Source organism: Mus caroli, unplaced genomic scaffold (assembly GCF_978045245.1).
Source record: "Mus caroli unplaced genomic scaffold, Mus_caroli_1 scaffold_2, whole genome shotgun sequence".
Lineage (NCBI taxonomy): Eukaryota > Metazoa > Chordata > Mammalia > Rodentia > Muridae > Mus > Mus caroli.
The window spans coordinates 152,268,404-152,281,679 of record NW_028227257.1 but is presented as its reverse complement, the minus strand read 5'-3'; the positions used below and the strand labels follow the sequence as shown (position 1 = coordinate 152,281,679).

The 13,276-nt window shown below is 44.7% G+C and overlaps 1 protein-coding gene across 5 annotated transcripts in view; it reads left to right on the top strand.

Annotated features, from left to right (window-relative positions):
* Positions 1–13,276, top strand: part of Tsc1 (TSC complex subunit 1) — a 49,283-nt gene that overhangs the window by 19,768 nt on the left and 16,239 nt on the right. For all 5 annotated transcript variants that reach the window (XM_029472119.2, XM_021185724.3, XM_029472112.2 and 2 more), the window contains exons 4-12: positions 129–232; positions 1,028–1,180; positions 2,060–2,204; positions 3,527–3,681; positions 4,062–4,135; positions 9,351–9,526; positions 10,219–10,334; positions 10,847–10,958; positions 11,246–11,364. In XM_029472119.2, the coding sequence (XP_029327979.1) occupies positions 129–232; positions 1,028–1,180; positions 2,060–2,204; positions 3,527–3,681; positions 4,062–4,135; positions 9,351–9,526; positions 10,219–10,334; positions 10,847–10,958; positions 11,246–11,364 (1,154 nt within the window). The remainder of the gene's footprint in view (positions 1–128; positions 233–1,027; positions 1,181–2,059; positions 2,205–3,526; positions 3,682–4,061; positions 4,136–9,350; positions 9,527–10,218; positions 10,335–10,846; positions 10,959–11,245; positions 11,365–13,276) is intronic.

The following is a 13,276-nucleotide window of genomic DNA, read 5'->3' as shown; positions in this document are numbered from 1 at the left end:
TAATGACTTTAAAAAGGGCAAAACCAGTGCTACGTGCCTTTGGTTAATGTAAAAAGATGTCTCCTGCCTTTTCTGACAGCCACTGAGGGGAAAAGAAGTAAGTTTGATGAGTTGCTCTTTTTGTTTAGAACGTGGGCCTATGCTTGTCAACACGTTGGTGGATTATTACCTGGAAACCAATTCTCAGCCGGTATTGCACATCCTGACCACCTTGCAGGAGCCACATGATAAGGTGAGTACTGGTGGGCTAGCTGGCCGTCTGTATATTCTCAGTCACTGGAGGGTGGCCCTGAGCCACAGCAGCTCATCCACAGTTAACCCACAGATGAGGAAAATCTGAAAATTTACAAAATAGCATCGATTTCAGAGGGTTTTTTTTTTTTTTTTACAGATCTTGCTCTTTAAAGAAATCTTATAATTCTAGCACTATAGTAGATTAATGACATTTGAAATAAAGATTTTAAACCTGTGCTTTGAGTAGGGGTTTTGAACTTACCAATAAAGAAAAAACCCTGAGTGCAGCCAGCCAAGTCTTGCATTTGCAGATGAAGTTGCTTACTCTAGGGTTGCATGCTTTTTCCATCACCTGCAGTGGTCTTCTTTACTCTGGGCCAGATTGCAGCCCCACAATGGCTTGTTTTATAGTTAAGGCTAGAGCATATATGCTAGGCTGTTAGAGTAGTAAGGACTTCCACAGCCTGCCCTGGGCTTTATAACCTTGGGTTGTGTGTGTGCAAGGGTGGCGAGAGAAGCTGCAATACAGTCTTATCCCTCCTCTTAAGGGATCCTTTTTCATAAATTGCAGCTGTTCTCTCAGGCCAAATGAAGAAAGCTTTGTTCACTAATGTAGTTTTGAAATGTCGGATTGGGCCTATTGAGCCCTAGCCTTCATGGGGTGGGCATATCTCCAGCCCATCTTTTGGTGCTTGTGTTAAAAATAAAGGAAGACTTGAGGCCTTGGAATTTAGTTGACTGGTTAACTTCAGACACTTCCAGGAAAATTTCTCTTGATGTTTTACATTTTCAGCACCTCTTGGACAAAATGAATGAGTATGTAGGCAAAGCTGCTACCCGTTTATCCATCCTCTCGCTGCTGGGGCATGTTGTGAGGCTGCAGCCATCTTGGAAGCATAAGCTCTCTCAAGCACCTCTTCTGCCTTCTTTATTGAAATGTCTCAAGGTAGGATATTTGTAAGGTTTTGAAGGAAATACATTTGTAAATATTGTTTCTGAAAAGTGACTTACTACAAGTTTGCAGGAGTTAGTTCTTCCCTTCTACCATGTCGGTCTCACGTACAGAACTCAGGCTGTCAGGCTTGGTAACAGATGCCTCGATCCACTGAGCCTCCTCCCTTGCCTTGGATTTATTTGTTTATTTATTTATATTTTATGTGTATGTGTGAGTCCTGACATGTATTCCTGGTTAATCTGTATATTATTGTGGAACCAGGCTGACTTTCAATTTAAGGCAATCCTTCTGCTTTAGCCTCCGAGCTGTTAGAATTGCAGGTGTCAGCCACCATGTTTGGCCTGTATCAGTCCTTTAAAAATTAGTGAATTGGACTGGGGATGTGGCTCAGTACTAGAGCATGCAGAAGGCCCTGGGTTTGGTTCCCAGTATTAGTGAGATAATAAATTGGCTCTCAATGTGCAATGTTCTTTAATCAGTTAACAGAGAGTCAGCATCTTAGGGGTTAGCCAGATGGGTGGAGATAGTGCTGTCTTGTGCCCTGTGCCCTGTATTTTGCATTCTGTGTCAGCTGTTTCTTCCACTGTCATCCAGGGACAGGGATAGGGGTCTTTATTGAGGCTTTGGGATTCAGGAGTTTCAAGCCAAATTAAACTATCTCTCAGATGAGATGGTAGAGCATGGGAAATAGTCCCCAGCCTCACCACAGTGTCAGCAGGGCTCAGTGCTTCATTTTGCTAAGTCTATTTCAGTGCTGTCCCTCAAATTCTTAGGGATCAGGAAATGAGCACAAGAGGGTCTTGAGATCTCTGACCTCAGGATTTGGACCCTCGTCCAGTGCTGAGCCTGATGTCGCCCTTCCTTCTGCAGATGGACACTGATGTTGTGGTCCTCACAACTGGTGTCTTGGTGTTGATCACCATGCTCCCGATGATCCCGCAGTCAGGGAAGCAGCACCTTCTCGACTTCTTTGACATCTTTGGCCGTCTCTCGTCATGGTGCCTGAAGAAACCAGGTATAACTCCAGTGTCCTCATCAGGCTTCTCAAGGGAATGCTTCCTTAGTGGTAGCAGCCATGTGTATGCGTGAAGGAAGGATATTTGGTATTCACTACATAGAAGAGAAAACATGTGGGTGCACTCACTGCAGGGCACATAGGAAATGGGGCTGGTGAAGCGCATTCTTTATGCTGTTGGGTTGTCAGAGAAACTGGGAGACAGGATGTACAACTTCCTGAATCTAGTAAAACTGTGTCACAGCCTCTAACTCTGGGTGCTGTACTGCTGAGCTTACACAATGTCTGTGTCCTGTGCTGATGTTTACAGCCACAGTGTCACAACTTCACTTGTGGGAACCTATTGGTTGTGTGTGGAAGAAGAGGAAGAGACCACCTTTAGTGTTCTCATTAGGACACGTATGTCCAATGTATGGGATTTTCCCATAGTAGATCATAGCAGTAGGCAGTATAACCCCATCAGAGTGATTCAGAAGCTGTCAACCTATGAACTGCAGGGTTTCTGGTAATCCTAGTATGAAATACTCATATTAGAAGATGAAAGATGTATGGTCTGACTGCTGCAGCTTTCTGCACAGAGGCCATTGAGCATCAGCCTGGTTATGCCTTCTTGGGAGAAAGAAAACTCCTAGAGAACTGGAGTTTCCATAGGATCTTGATAAGGCCAAGTTAATGGAATTATCCAAGCAGTTTAAACTAATTTCTGCTTTTTAGTTATAAATCTGCATAGCTAAGATCTTATCTTGGTTTTAAAAGTTTCTTACATTCTCATTCTACAAGTCCTTACAAGTATATTTTGTACTTGTAAATACTGTGTGTAGCCTGGAGGAGAGGAAGAGCTCTTTTCCAAGATACTTGCTGAGCCTGGCACGAGATGTCACTTAGACTGTAGGGAGTGACTGCTCAGAGCAGCTCAGTGCTGGCAGAGCATTTGGAGTCTCTCTTGCAGGGATGCTTGGAGACGAGGAGGAGGGAGGCAGAGATGAGCAAATGCCCTTTCAGGTCATATGAAGCAGATTGAACAAGGGCGTATGGTATATCCAAATGTACATATTTTTTAATCCCAGCATTCGGGAGGCAGAGGCAGGCAGATTTCTGAATTCGAGGCCGGCCTGGTCTACAAAGTGAGTTCCAGGACAGCCAAGGGCTACACAGAGAAACCCTGTCTCGAAAAACCAAAAAAAAAAAAAAAAAAAAAAAAAAAAGTATGTCTTTCTTACCTTTCTGGAACTCTGTAGGAGAGCTTCCGAGAGAAAGCATGCTGGCATCCTTGGGTTCTTGTCTGTCCAGCTGAGCCTACTGTCACTGGTTTCCTTCCTTAGGCCACGTGACAGAAGTGTACCTGGTCCATCTTCATGCCAGTGTTTATGCTCTCTTTCACCGCCTTTATGGGATGTACCCGTGTAACTTCGTCTCCTTCCTGCGCTCTCACTACAGTATGAAAGAAAACGTGGAGACTTTTGAAGAAGTGGTCAAGGTGAGTTCAAAACAACAACAACAACAGCAACCCAGTCCATTTAGTTAATCCTTAGGGCTTTCAAAGAGGTACTTTTATAGCTTTCATATTACTTGATAGACAGGGAAATTTAGATAAGAAATCCTTGACACCTACACTTTAAAACTTGGGTAGCCACTAATCGTCTGAGTCTGAGTCAAGAGTTGCTGGTTTGTGCATTTTGGATACATGGTACCATCAGTGTGTGGTCTCTTGTGATGGGCTTCTCACCTTATTTCAGGGTTCATCTGTGTTGTAACATGTATCAGTGCTGCATTCCTTTTTGTTGTCAAATAATGTTCCACCATGTGGATTTGCCACACAACTTCACATCTATAATTTGTCAACCCAAACTCTTCTAGCCAATGATGGAGCATGTGCGAATTCACCCGGAATTAGTGACTGGATCCAAGGACCATGAACTGGACCCTCGAAGGTACAGAAACTAAATTAGTGACAGAATCTTTGAGTCTCTTAAGAGATTGAAAGTGTGATCTACAGATACCTGTGGGAATACAGATACTCCAGTGGCACAATGGGCTGGAACCTGGCATCTAAAGCACTCTCCTCAGAGAGAGCTACTGACTCTGTGAGCAGAGCAGAGGTGGTGGCAGCTACTTCCTGTGCCTGGAAGCCCAGGAAGGTTGCTTTTTGTATTTGAGTGGGTTGGGAGGTTAATTGGGGAGCCAAAAACTAGGAGATTACAGAGAGGCCAGATCTGGAGTTATGAGCCTCCATGGGTCCCTTTCTCTATAAGCATTGCCAGGTGTCTGATTTCTCCCTTCCCAACCACCATGGGCCCTGCAGAAATTTCCAGGTGTTTCCTGAGGAGCTACTGGACCTGCTGAGTTGCAAGAAGCACAGCTCCTTCTGCCTGTCAGGCAGATTACGATTCCCAGTGAGGGGATGGAAGCTTTGGGGCAGGGAGGCATGGGGGGAACTGAGCTAGGAGGTGTCAAGTCTCTGCAATTTTAAAAAGACTGACTTATGCCTGATAATCCTTATAAAGTTGTGCCTCTACAGTCTACTTCTGTGGGGCAGCCTCATTCAGCTTAAAGTAAGCTGTAATAGCATATAAACATGTTAGTTCTGTCTTAGAAGCTGTTCCTCTCTGCTCCCTGTCCACCCTGAGGTGGACAAGCAGCTGCTGCCTTGCCTTTATTCTCACTGTTCTTTCTGTAGTTTGCCATATGTTTTGAGAGCTGATTGCTGTTAGATGCAAGATTGCAGAGGATGAGGATAGAAGCACTGTCAGCCTTGGGTTTAAGTGTGCCTTCAGGGAAGTCATTGTAAGAGGTCACAAGTGAGGTGTGGGAAGCACAGGCTATTTCTTCTAAGCCCCTCGTTTACTTGTTTTGATTTGTCCATTTTAAGTCATTGAGGCTTCTCATAAAGCTTTGGTGAGTCTCTTGTGCTTGGGTGGGAAGACAGGAACTCTGCTTGTGAGGTTGGGTGTCTTGATCTAGAGCATTTCTGTGTGGATCTGAGCATCTAGGGGTCTATACCAACACTGGGATTGTGTTGTGAGCTTGCAGACTCCTAAAGGTTGTTCAGTATATGGGAGCTGACTGGTAGCTCGAAGCTTTTTTTTTTTTTTTTTTTTTCTTAAGCTTTGACTTAGGGCGTTGCTTTTGTGGTTGGACATCCCTGTCTGCTGCTCTCCAGACTTAGATACTGTGCTCTCTGTCTTATTTTTCTCCCTATGCTTTGTATTTGAAAATAGGTCTTTATTATAGATGGTGGGACATCAGGAGATTGTACAGTGGGGTGAAAGTGTTCAGTCAGCCATATTAGCTGGGGACCTTCCCTCTCAGTAGTTGCACATAGCACCTCAGTGCCTGGGGTTGTGGTCCATCTGGTCTTGGAAGGAGGCTCTGTCTGCTGTGATGAGGAAATGGATCCAGGAAGAAAACATTGAGAGCAAAGCCATAGAGCAGCCAATTGTGCATGGTTATGGGGCCAGAGTGACACAGTAAAAGGCATTCTGACATAGTAGAAATCTCTTGAAATGAAAATGAACTCCCAAATAAGGAGCTGGAGTAGAACCGAGACTGGCTTAGTTGAACAGAGGGCAGAGGCAGGTGACAGAACAGATTTAGAATGTTGGGTGGAGTCCAATAGCTAAGGAAAACACGTGTAAGAGGAGAAGAGGACACTTCCATGGGAGAACTTGTAAAAGAAATGTCCTGTAGTTGAAGCTTCTGGATTGAAGGTGTTGGTCAAGTGCACAGCTCCATCAGTGCGAAGGAGGCTGCCCAGCCTTAGCTTTGTGAGATTTCAGAACATTAGAAGAATAAACCTTTCAGAGAGTGCAAAGATAAAAATACTCAGACACTTAACCCGAACCAGAAGTCAGGATAGTGTTAGCTTCTCAACCCTTCAAGAAGGTTCCAGGTAAGAGAACCCGGAACCTGTGCTGTGGAGCTCTTTTAGACAGGCCAAGACTCGGAGTTTTCAGAGTTACCCCATTGCATCCCCAGCTGGCTATGGGAGAGTGTTCTACCAAATGAGCCCAAGAAGGGTGGGGCTGGGTGTAGGCTGCTCAAAGAGGTGTCAGAACAGTGAGCCAGAGACTGATGCAGCTCCAGAAGGGAGCCCACTGAGGAGAGGGGACTAACTCTGGTAGATTGTGCATCTCATTATATGAGAGGAACAGTGGGCATCAGTCCAGAGTGCCAGGGTAGTTCAGTCAGCATTGGACACATCACAAACTGGGAGAAGGGAACAATGCCAGGTGATACCACATGAAAAACTGTTTCAGAGCCCTCCAGCTCTGCTGGGATTGGTGCTTACAGAGTCTTAATAATTGTTTAACTAAATTTTGGAAGAGAAGAGAAAAAGAAAAGAGTTAACTTGAGGAGTCGGGGAAGCAGTTCAGCTAGCAGAGCTGGAGGCAGTAGCCAGGGTTGTCACAGAGAACAGCGTGGGTACCTGTAGCATGGCACTGACTTGTTTCTGGTTTTTGAGACAAGGTCTCCCCATACAGTCCAGGTGGCACAGTCTCGTGTCTCCATCCTCCCTGGCACTGGGATCATAGGCTGTGGGGACTATAAGCTGCCATACTTCAGTGACTCTGAAATGCCATCAAATGCACAACACACATTTTATGTGGATCTGAGACGGATACCAGCTAAACAAATGTGTAGCTGATAAGATTATAGTTTGCAATTTTAGAGACATTAAAATATAAACAGTCTATTTAAACCAGGGATGGTGGCCCACATTAACTTCTAGTGCTAGGGAGGCAGAGGCAGGTGGATCTCTGAGTTTGAGGCCAGCCTGGTCTACAGAGTGAGTTCTAGGACAATTAGGGCTACACAGAGAAACCCTGTCTCAAGAAAACTAAATACAAAAATTTTTAATAAATTTATTTAAGTATCATGGAAATACAGTGAATGCTTTACTTGATCTTTAAATAAAACATTTAGAGCAAGTGAGATGGCTCAGTGGCTGAAGGCATCAGTTGCCAAGCCTGAGGACCTGAAGCCACATGGTGGAAGGAGAGAGCCAACCCCCACAAGTTATCCTCTGACCTCTTCAGGTGCACGCTATTACACACACAAGAATTGTAAAAATATTTAACGGGGTGCTTTTCTAGCCTGTGTTTAATCCTGAGCACCACAAACATAAGTGGATCTAATATAATCCTCTTTTATGTTTATTTACTTACTGTCTCTGTCTGTGTGCATGCATGAGCCATGTGTGTGGAGGTCAGAGGACAGCTTATTGGGATCATTTTCTGTTTCTGTCATGTAGGTGGGTTCCTAGGCCTAAACCTGGGCAGTCAGGATTGGCGGCAGATGTCTACTTGAGAAGTCCTCTTGCCATTCATGTAGCTCTTTTTCTTTTTATAAGAAATCTTATTTCCTTTACTAAAATTAATCTTGTGTGTATATGTGTCCTGACTTGCTCCTTGCTAAATCACTGTGTAGTGATGCTGAGGGTGTGGAAAGAGGAGCCTTCCCCACTGTACCACCATACACGTAGGTACAGCTCTGTGCTCTACAAGCAACTTTGTGCTTGGTCACTGTGCACAGTCTAAGTGTCCTTTTGGTTTGGGGGCATCTGTAGAACATTTGGCAGACTCAGAAGAGATAAAAAAAATGAAAGCAAGAGAATTAATGTTGCCTGTAATGCCAGGTTTTTATAGTGCTGGAGATTAAACAGAGGCCTTGCAGAAGTTGAGCAAGGATCTATGACAGAGCTACAGTCCAACCTCCAGTTTATATGTTTTGGGGGGACATGTGTATATGGGGGTCTGTTCTCTCACTGTGTTTTGAGGCAGGGTCTTTGCAGGTTTTTGTCACTGTAGCACACTGGCCCTGAGCTTCTGGTAGAGCCTCCTGTCTCTGTCTCCCATCTTGCTGTGGGACTACTGGGATGAGAGTTGAATGCTACCACATCTGTCTTTTAATGTGGGTACCAGGGGTCAAACTCAACCCTACTAGGCTTTCTTTTGGGGTAAATGCTTTACCTGCTGAGGAACTTCCCAGCCCCTCTAGTTCTTTGAATGTCAACACTATCAGTCTATTTGTGGGCACTTATCGGAGCAGTTTTGTAAGATAGTCTAGAGTAATGAGAGTAATGAGCCCATTGGTTTTTAGGTACCTGCTGCTAAGTCTGAGGACCTATTTAGTCCCTAGGACTTGAGTGATGGCAGGAGAGAACTAACTCCACGAGCTGTCCTCTGACCTCACGTGTCTTGCTGTAGCATTGCCCCCAAATAAATAAATGAAATGTAAAAGAAATCTTTTTAAAAGAGATTATATTTGAGGCAGGTGCATCCTAGCACTTGGTATTGCCATAAATTCAAGGACAGAGTGAGTTTCAGGGGAGCCAGGGCCATAGAGTAAGACCTTGTCTCAAAAAACATAAGACAAAAACCCCAAGCAAACAAAAAGATGGTGAGAGTCCTTCACCATTTGAAGGCATAATTGTTAAAATTGCCTTCAGTGAGGTGTATGGTTTACACACAATAAATTTAGTTTTGTTAAGTTTTGACAACAGCTGTGACCACAGTAAAAAAGATTTCCAAGGCCTGCAGCAGCAGCTGGTCTGCTGAAAGCCTGCTGTTCACAGTGTTGTGCTGACTGCCCTGCTGGAGGACAGTTCCCTTTGACTGGCCTTCTTTCTGTTAAAGCTGTGCTGTGGGGCAGCAGTGTCTCCTGTGGTTCTGTAGGATTTGTTGGAGGTGAGCCTGAGGCTTACATGGAGGAACCTTTTAACAGTGCTTTACACTCCTAATTCGTCACACAGTATTCCTAATCCAGGGATGTGTGGCTGGAGACCTTAGGTCAGCCTACTTCCTTGGTGCCTTCCAGCTCCTCCATTCCCTGATCACCTTCATTTCGAAGCAGATACCCTGAGAGCCGTCTGTGTAGTTTAAGAGACTATTCTTTGTCTCTGTTGGTGATGTTTTTTTCTCTCAAATTGTTTTCTGTTAACATGATGAAACCATGTTGACTAGGGGAAGTGGCTTGTTAACTGATGGCTAATTTTTATCCTAGTGCTGTCTCCTGTCTGAGTTGGCATGGTTGTGCCTCATTCTTTGCTAGTCAGTCCAGTGGCTGCCACTGAGCTAGCCTCTTGATTTAACTGATGTTCTTAGATGGATTATGCATGCCTTTCTTGACTTGTGTTGCCTTTTCTAGGTGGAAGACATTAGAAACTCATGATGTTGTAATAGAGTGTGCCAAAATCTCTCTGGACCCTACAGAAGCCTCATATGAAGATGGCTATTGTGTGTCTCACCAGCTCTCTGCCTGCTTCCCTCACCGTTCAGCTGATGTCACCACCAGCCCTTATGTGGACACACAGAATAGCTATGGTAAAAAGCAGTCTTCTGTTTGCAATCATCATTTACTACCTAGGGACTTCTCCTGAAACACATGCGAGTTTGCCTCTGTTTTGTTTGAATTATTTTCTGTCCTTCGAGCGTAACTGTTCTCACTGTCTTACCTAACAACGGAGCAGATCCCAGATTAGACCACAGTAAGTGTCCGAGTGCTTGCAGACAGCCCTGTGTCGGAGATTCAGTCTCTGTGCTTCCAGTGGCTTGAGTGCCTGGATGGATGCACAGCACTTCTTGGCGTTAGCTGGAGTGGAAGCTGCACATCAGACTGTCAGACATGTTGTGCCCTTTAAATTATCCTGGTACATAAGTAGAGTTGTGCCTGCTTAAACTTTCAACTCCCAAAGGCTATTTAAAGAATCTTTAAAGGCTGGAAGTGGTGCTACACATGTTTAATCTGAACACTCAGAAGGCAGAGGCAGTGCATCTCTGAGTAAAGGTCAGCAAGGTCTTTGTAGCCAGTTCAAGGGCAGTCAGGGATATGCAGTAAAACTCTTGTCTCAAAAACAAACAAAACAAACCACAAGAATCTCTACATGCTTCTTTGTTCCCAGGGATGGCTAGGAGCCAAGGGTTTTATGAATAGAATCAGATGGTCTAGAGGATTGTGATTGTTTATCACAGTGACCTGGCACTCTGTACCCCTGTTTCCTTCCCTTTCATTTCAGGGGGTTCTACTTCCACCCCTTCCTCCAGCTCTCGGCTGATGTTGTTCAGTCCACCTGGGCAGCTACCTCAGAGTTTGAGTTCCCCATCAACACGGCTGTTACCTGAGCCGCTGCAAGTATGGTGCCACTCAGCATGCCTTCTCCTCCTCTACCTTCCGGTGAAGTTGGGCTATTGGTCAGGATTTAGTATGTAATGGGGAAATTGCACACACAGTGTAAGTTTCAGGAGGACCTTTTAAGGACCCTTGACATGATCAGACAAAGCCACTGTTGCCACGTGGCACCTTGGAGCCCAGACACCTGAAATTCAACTTGTCTTGTGGTAAAGATTTCACAACATACTACTTGTAGTTGAAAATGCTGTGTCTAGCCGGGCGGTGGTAACGCACACCTTGAATCCCAGCACTTGGGAGGCAGAGGCAGGTGGATTTCTGAGTTCAAGGCCAGCCTGGTCTACAAAGTGAGTTCCAGGACAGCCAGGGATACGCAGAGAAACCCTGTCTCAAAAAACCAAAAAAAAAAAAAAAAAAAAAAAAGAAAAGAAAAAAGAAAAGGAAAGAAAATGCTGTGTCTCAGCTGAGCATTGACTGGAAACCTTGTGACGCTGACATTCTGATTTGGCTTGTAGGCTAGTCTCTGGAGCCCGTCTGCAGTCTGTGGTATGACCACTCCTCCTACGTCTCCTGGAAATGTCCCAGCTGATTTGTCACATCCGTATAGTAAAGCTTTTGGTACCACTGGTATGTGGATCTTAGGTGGACTTGATTTCTTGGTTTGGGCCTGTGTTTTGTGACTCTGGGGGCCATGTGGCAGTAATAAACTTGTTTTTGAAATTTAGTATTAGTTTCTGGGCTTCTTAGAATGAATAAAGAAACAGACAGACACTGAGGCTGATCTGGATTCTGAGAAGTTAACTGGATCACCATATTTGTAGTAGCAGCAGTGTTAAAGAAACAACAGTCTTTTGTTTTGTTTTGTTGTTTTGTGTGGCTCAGCCTTTCTATGTCTTGTCCTTGTCTCTGAGCAGGTGGAAAAGGAACTCCTTCAGGAACCCCAGCGACCTCTCCTCCTCCAGCCCCGCCTTGTCCCCAAGATGACTGTGTGCATGGTCCAGCAGCCCAGGCCTCAGCCACAGCCCCCAGGAAGGTGGGATCCTCATTGGATTAGATCAGCTTTCAAATCAGTGTGGACCGCTGGGTGCCCTTCTCATGATCTTGACAGTACAGACAGCAGTAAGATACTGACCCCTTAGTATAGGTCACGGTACAGACCAGGCTCTCAAGGTACTGTATCTCCGTAACATGTTTCTAGCTTAGAAATAGGAAGGGGGAGGTGAGAAGCATGATTCTACAGGAAGAAGCAGAAGTGGTGAGTTTTTATCAAATCTGAACCTTGAAATTATGTATATACCCGTAGGGAATGTAGCTGCATATTGTGGCATATGTTTAACTCCAGAGGCTGAGGCAGGAGGATTATGAATTCAAGGCCAGTGAGACCCTGTCTCAAAAGAACCAACAAATGAACAAAATAAGAAACGTATTCAAACATGATTTCTCGCACGCTGCAGGATGAGGGGACTCCGTCTTGCCTTATAGCTGTTGGAGTGGGGATTGCACTGGCTGCTTTGCTTCCTATGGAGCAGAGTGTATCTGAAAGACAACTGGCTGACAGATGGTTTATTCAGGCCTCAATATTTAGCAGGAATTTTCTTTTTAATGGATTTTTTTTCAGATTTAGTACAGGCTAATGGTTTTTATTATAACATTTTCATTCTTATGTGTACTTTGTTCATATTTTCTTCTACCTGTCACAGTTTCTTAACCGATAAACCAAGCCTGTCACTTCAAGGTAAACAGCTGACAATATCTATAGTCAATTTTAAAATTCAACCTGCAAGTGAAAATAGGTCATTAAAAACCTTGTGCCTATTTGAAGCCAACCTGGTCTACAGAGTGAGTTCCAGAACAGCCATGGCTACACAGAAAAATCCTGTCTTAAAAAAAAAAAAATGGGGAAAAAAAAACCTAAAAAACTTACCCGTATGTCTATGGCCTGCCATTGATGGTGCAAGCCTTTAGCTGCAGCACTTGGGAGGCAGAGGCAGGTGGATCTCTGAGGCCAACTAGAGTGAGTTCCAGGACAGTCAGGGCCACACAGAGAAGCCCTGTCTACAAACAAACAAACAAACAAACCAAACAACAGCAAAAATGGAGTGCTTGCCGTCAGTGCTAATTGTGTAAGCATTGAAGATCCGAGCTCAGGTTCTAGTACCCATGTAAAAAAGCAGGTGTAGCCGGGCGTGGTGGTGCATGCCTTTAATCCCAGCACTTGGGAGGCAGAGGCAGGTGGATTTCTGAGTTCGAGGCCAGCCTGGTCTACAGAGTGAGTTCCAGGACAGCCAGGGCTATACAGAGAAACCCTGTCTCGAAACAAAACAAAACAAACAAACAAAAAGCAGGTGTTGCTGAGCAGACCTGTGTTCCCCCAGCCCTGCTATTGGAGTAGGGGCACCACTGGGGCTTGGTGGCTACCATCTAAATTCCAGGTTAAGTGGGAGACACAGGCTCAAGAAGGCAGCAGAGAGTGATAATGCAGGTCACTGACATCCTATGGCCTCTGAACCCTGTGCATACACACACAAAGAATAAATACACAGTAGGAAGGGTTTGTGTTTTTAGGTTCCACACTATAGCTATGGTTAGAAACTATGAGATGTAATATACATCTTACTGTTAGATATCTGTAAAGACCCTGGTTTTCTACATTTCAGCCAAAGTAACACACAAAAGCATATCAAGAGTAAAATGTAGGTAGGCACATTCAACTGTAAAGAAATGAGAGTACAAAATGTGGCAGTTTTAAGTATTGTTTTAGAAAATGCATTTTTAGCCGGGCGTGGTGGCGCACACCTTTAATCCCAGCACTTGGGAGGCAGAGGCAGGCGGATTTCTGAGTTCGAGGCCAGCCTGGTCTACAAAGTGAGTTCCAGGACAGCCAGGGCTACACAGAGAAACCCTGTCTCGAAAAACCAAAAAAAAAAAAAAAGAAAATGCATTTT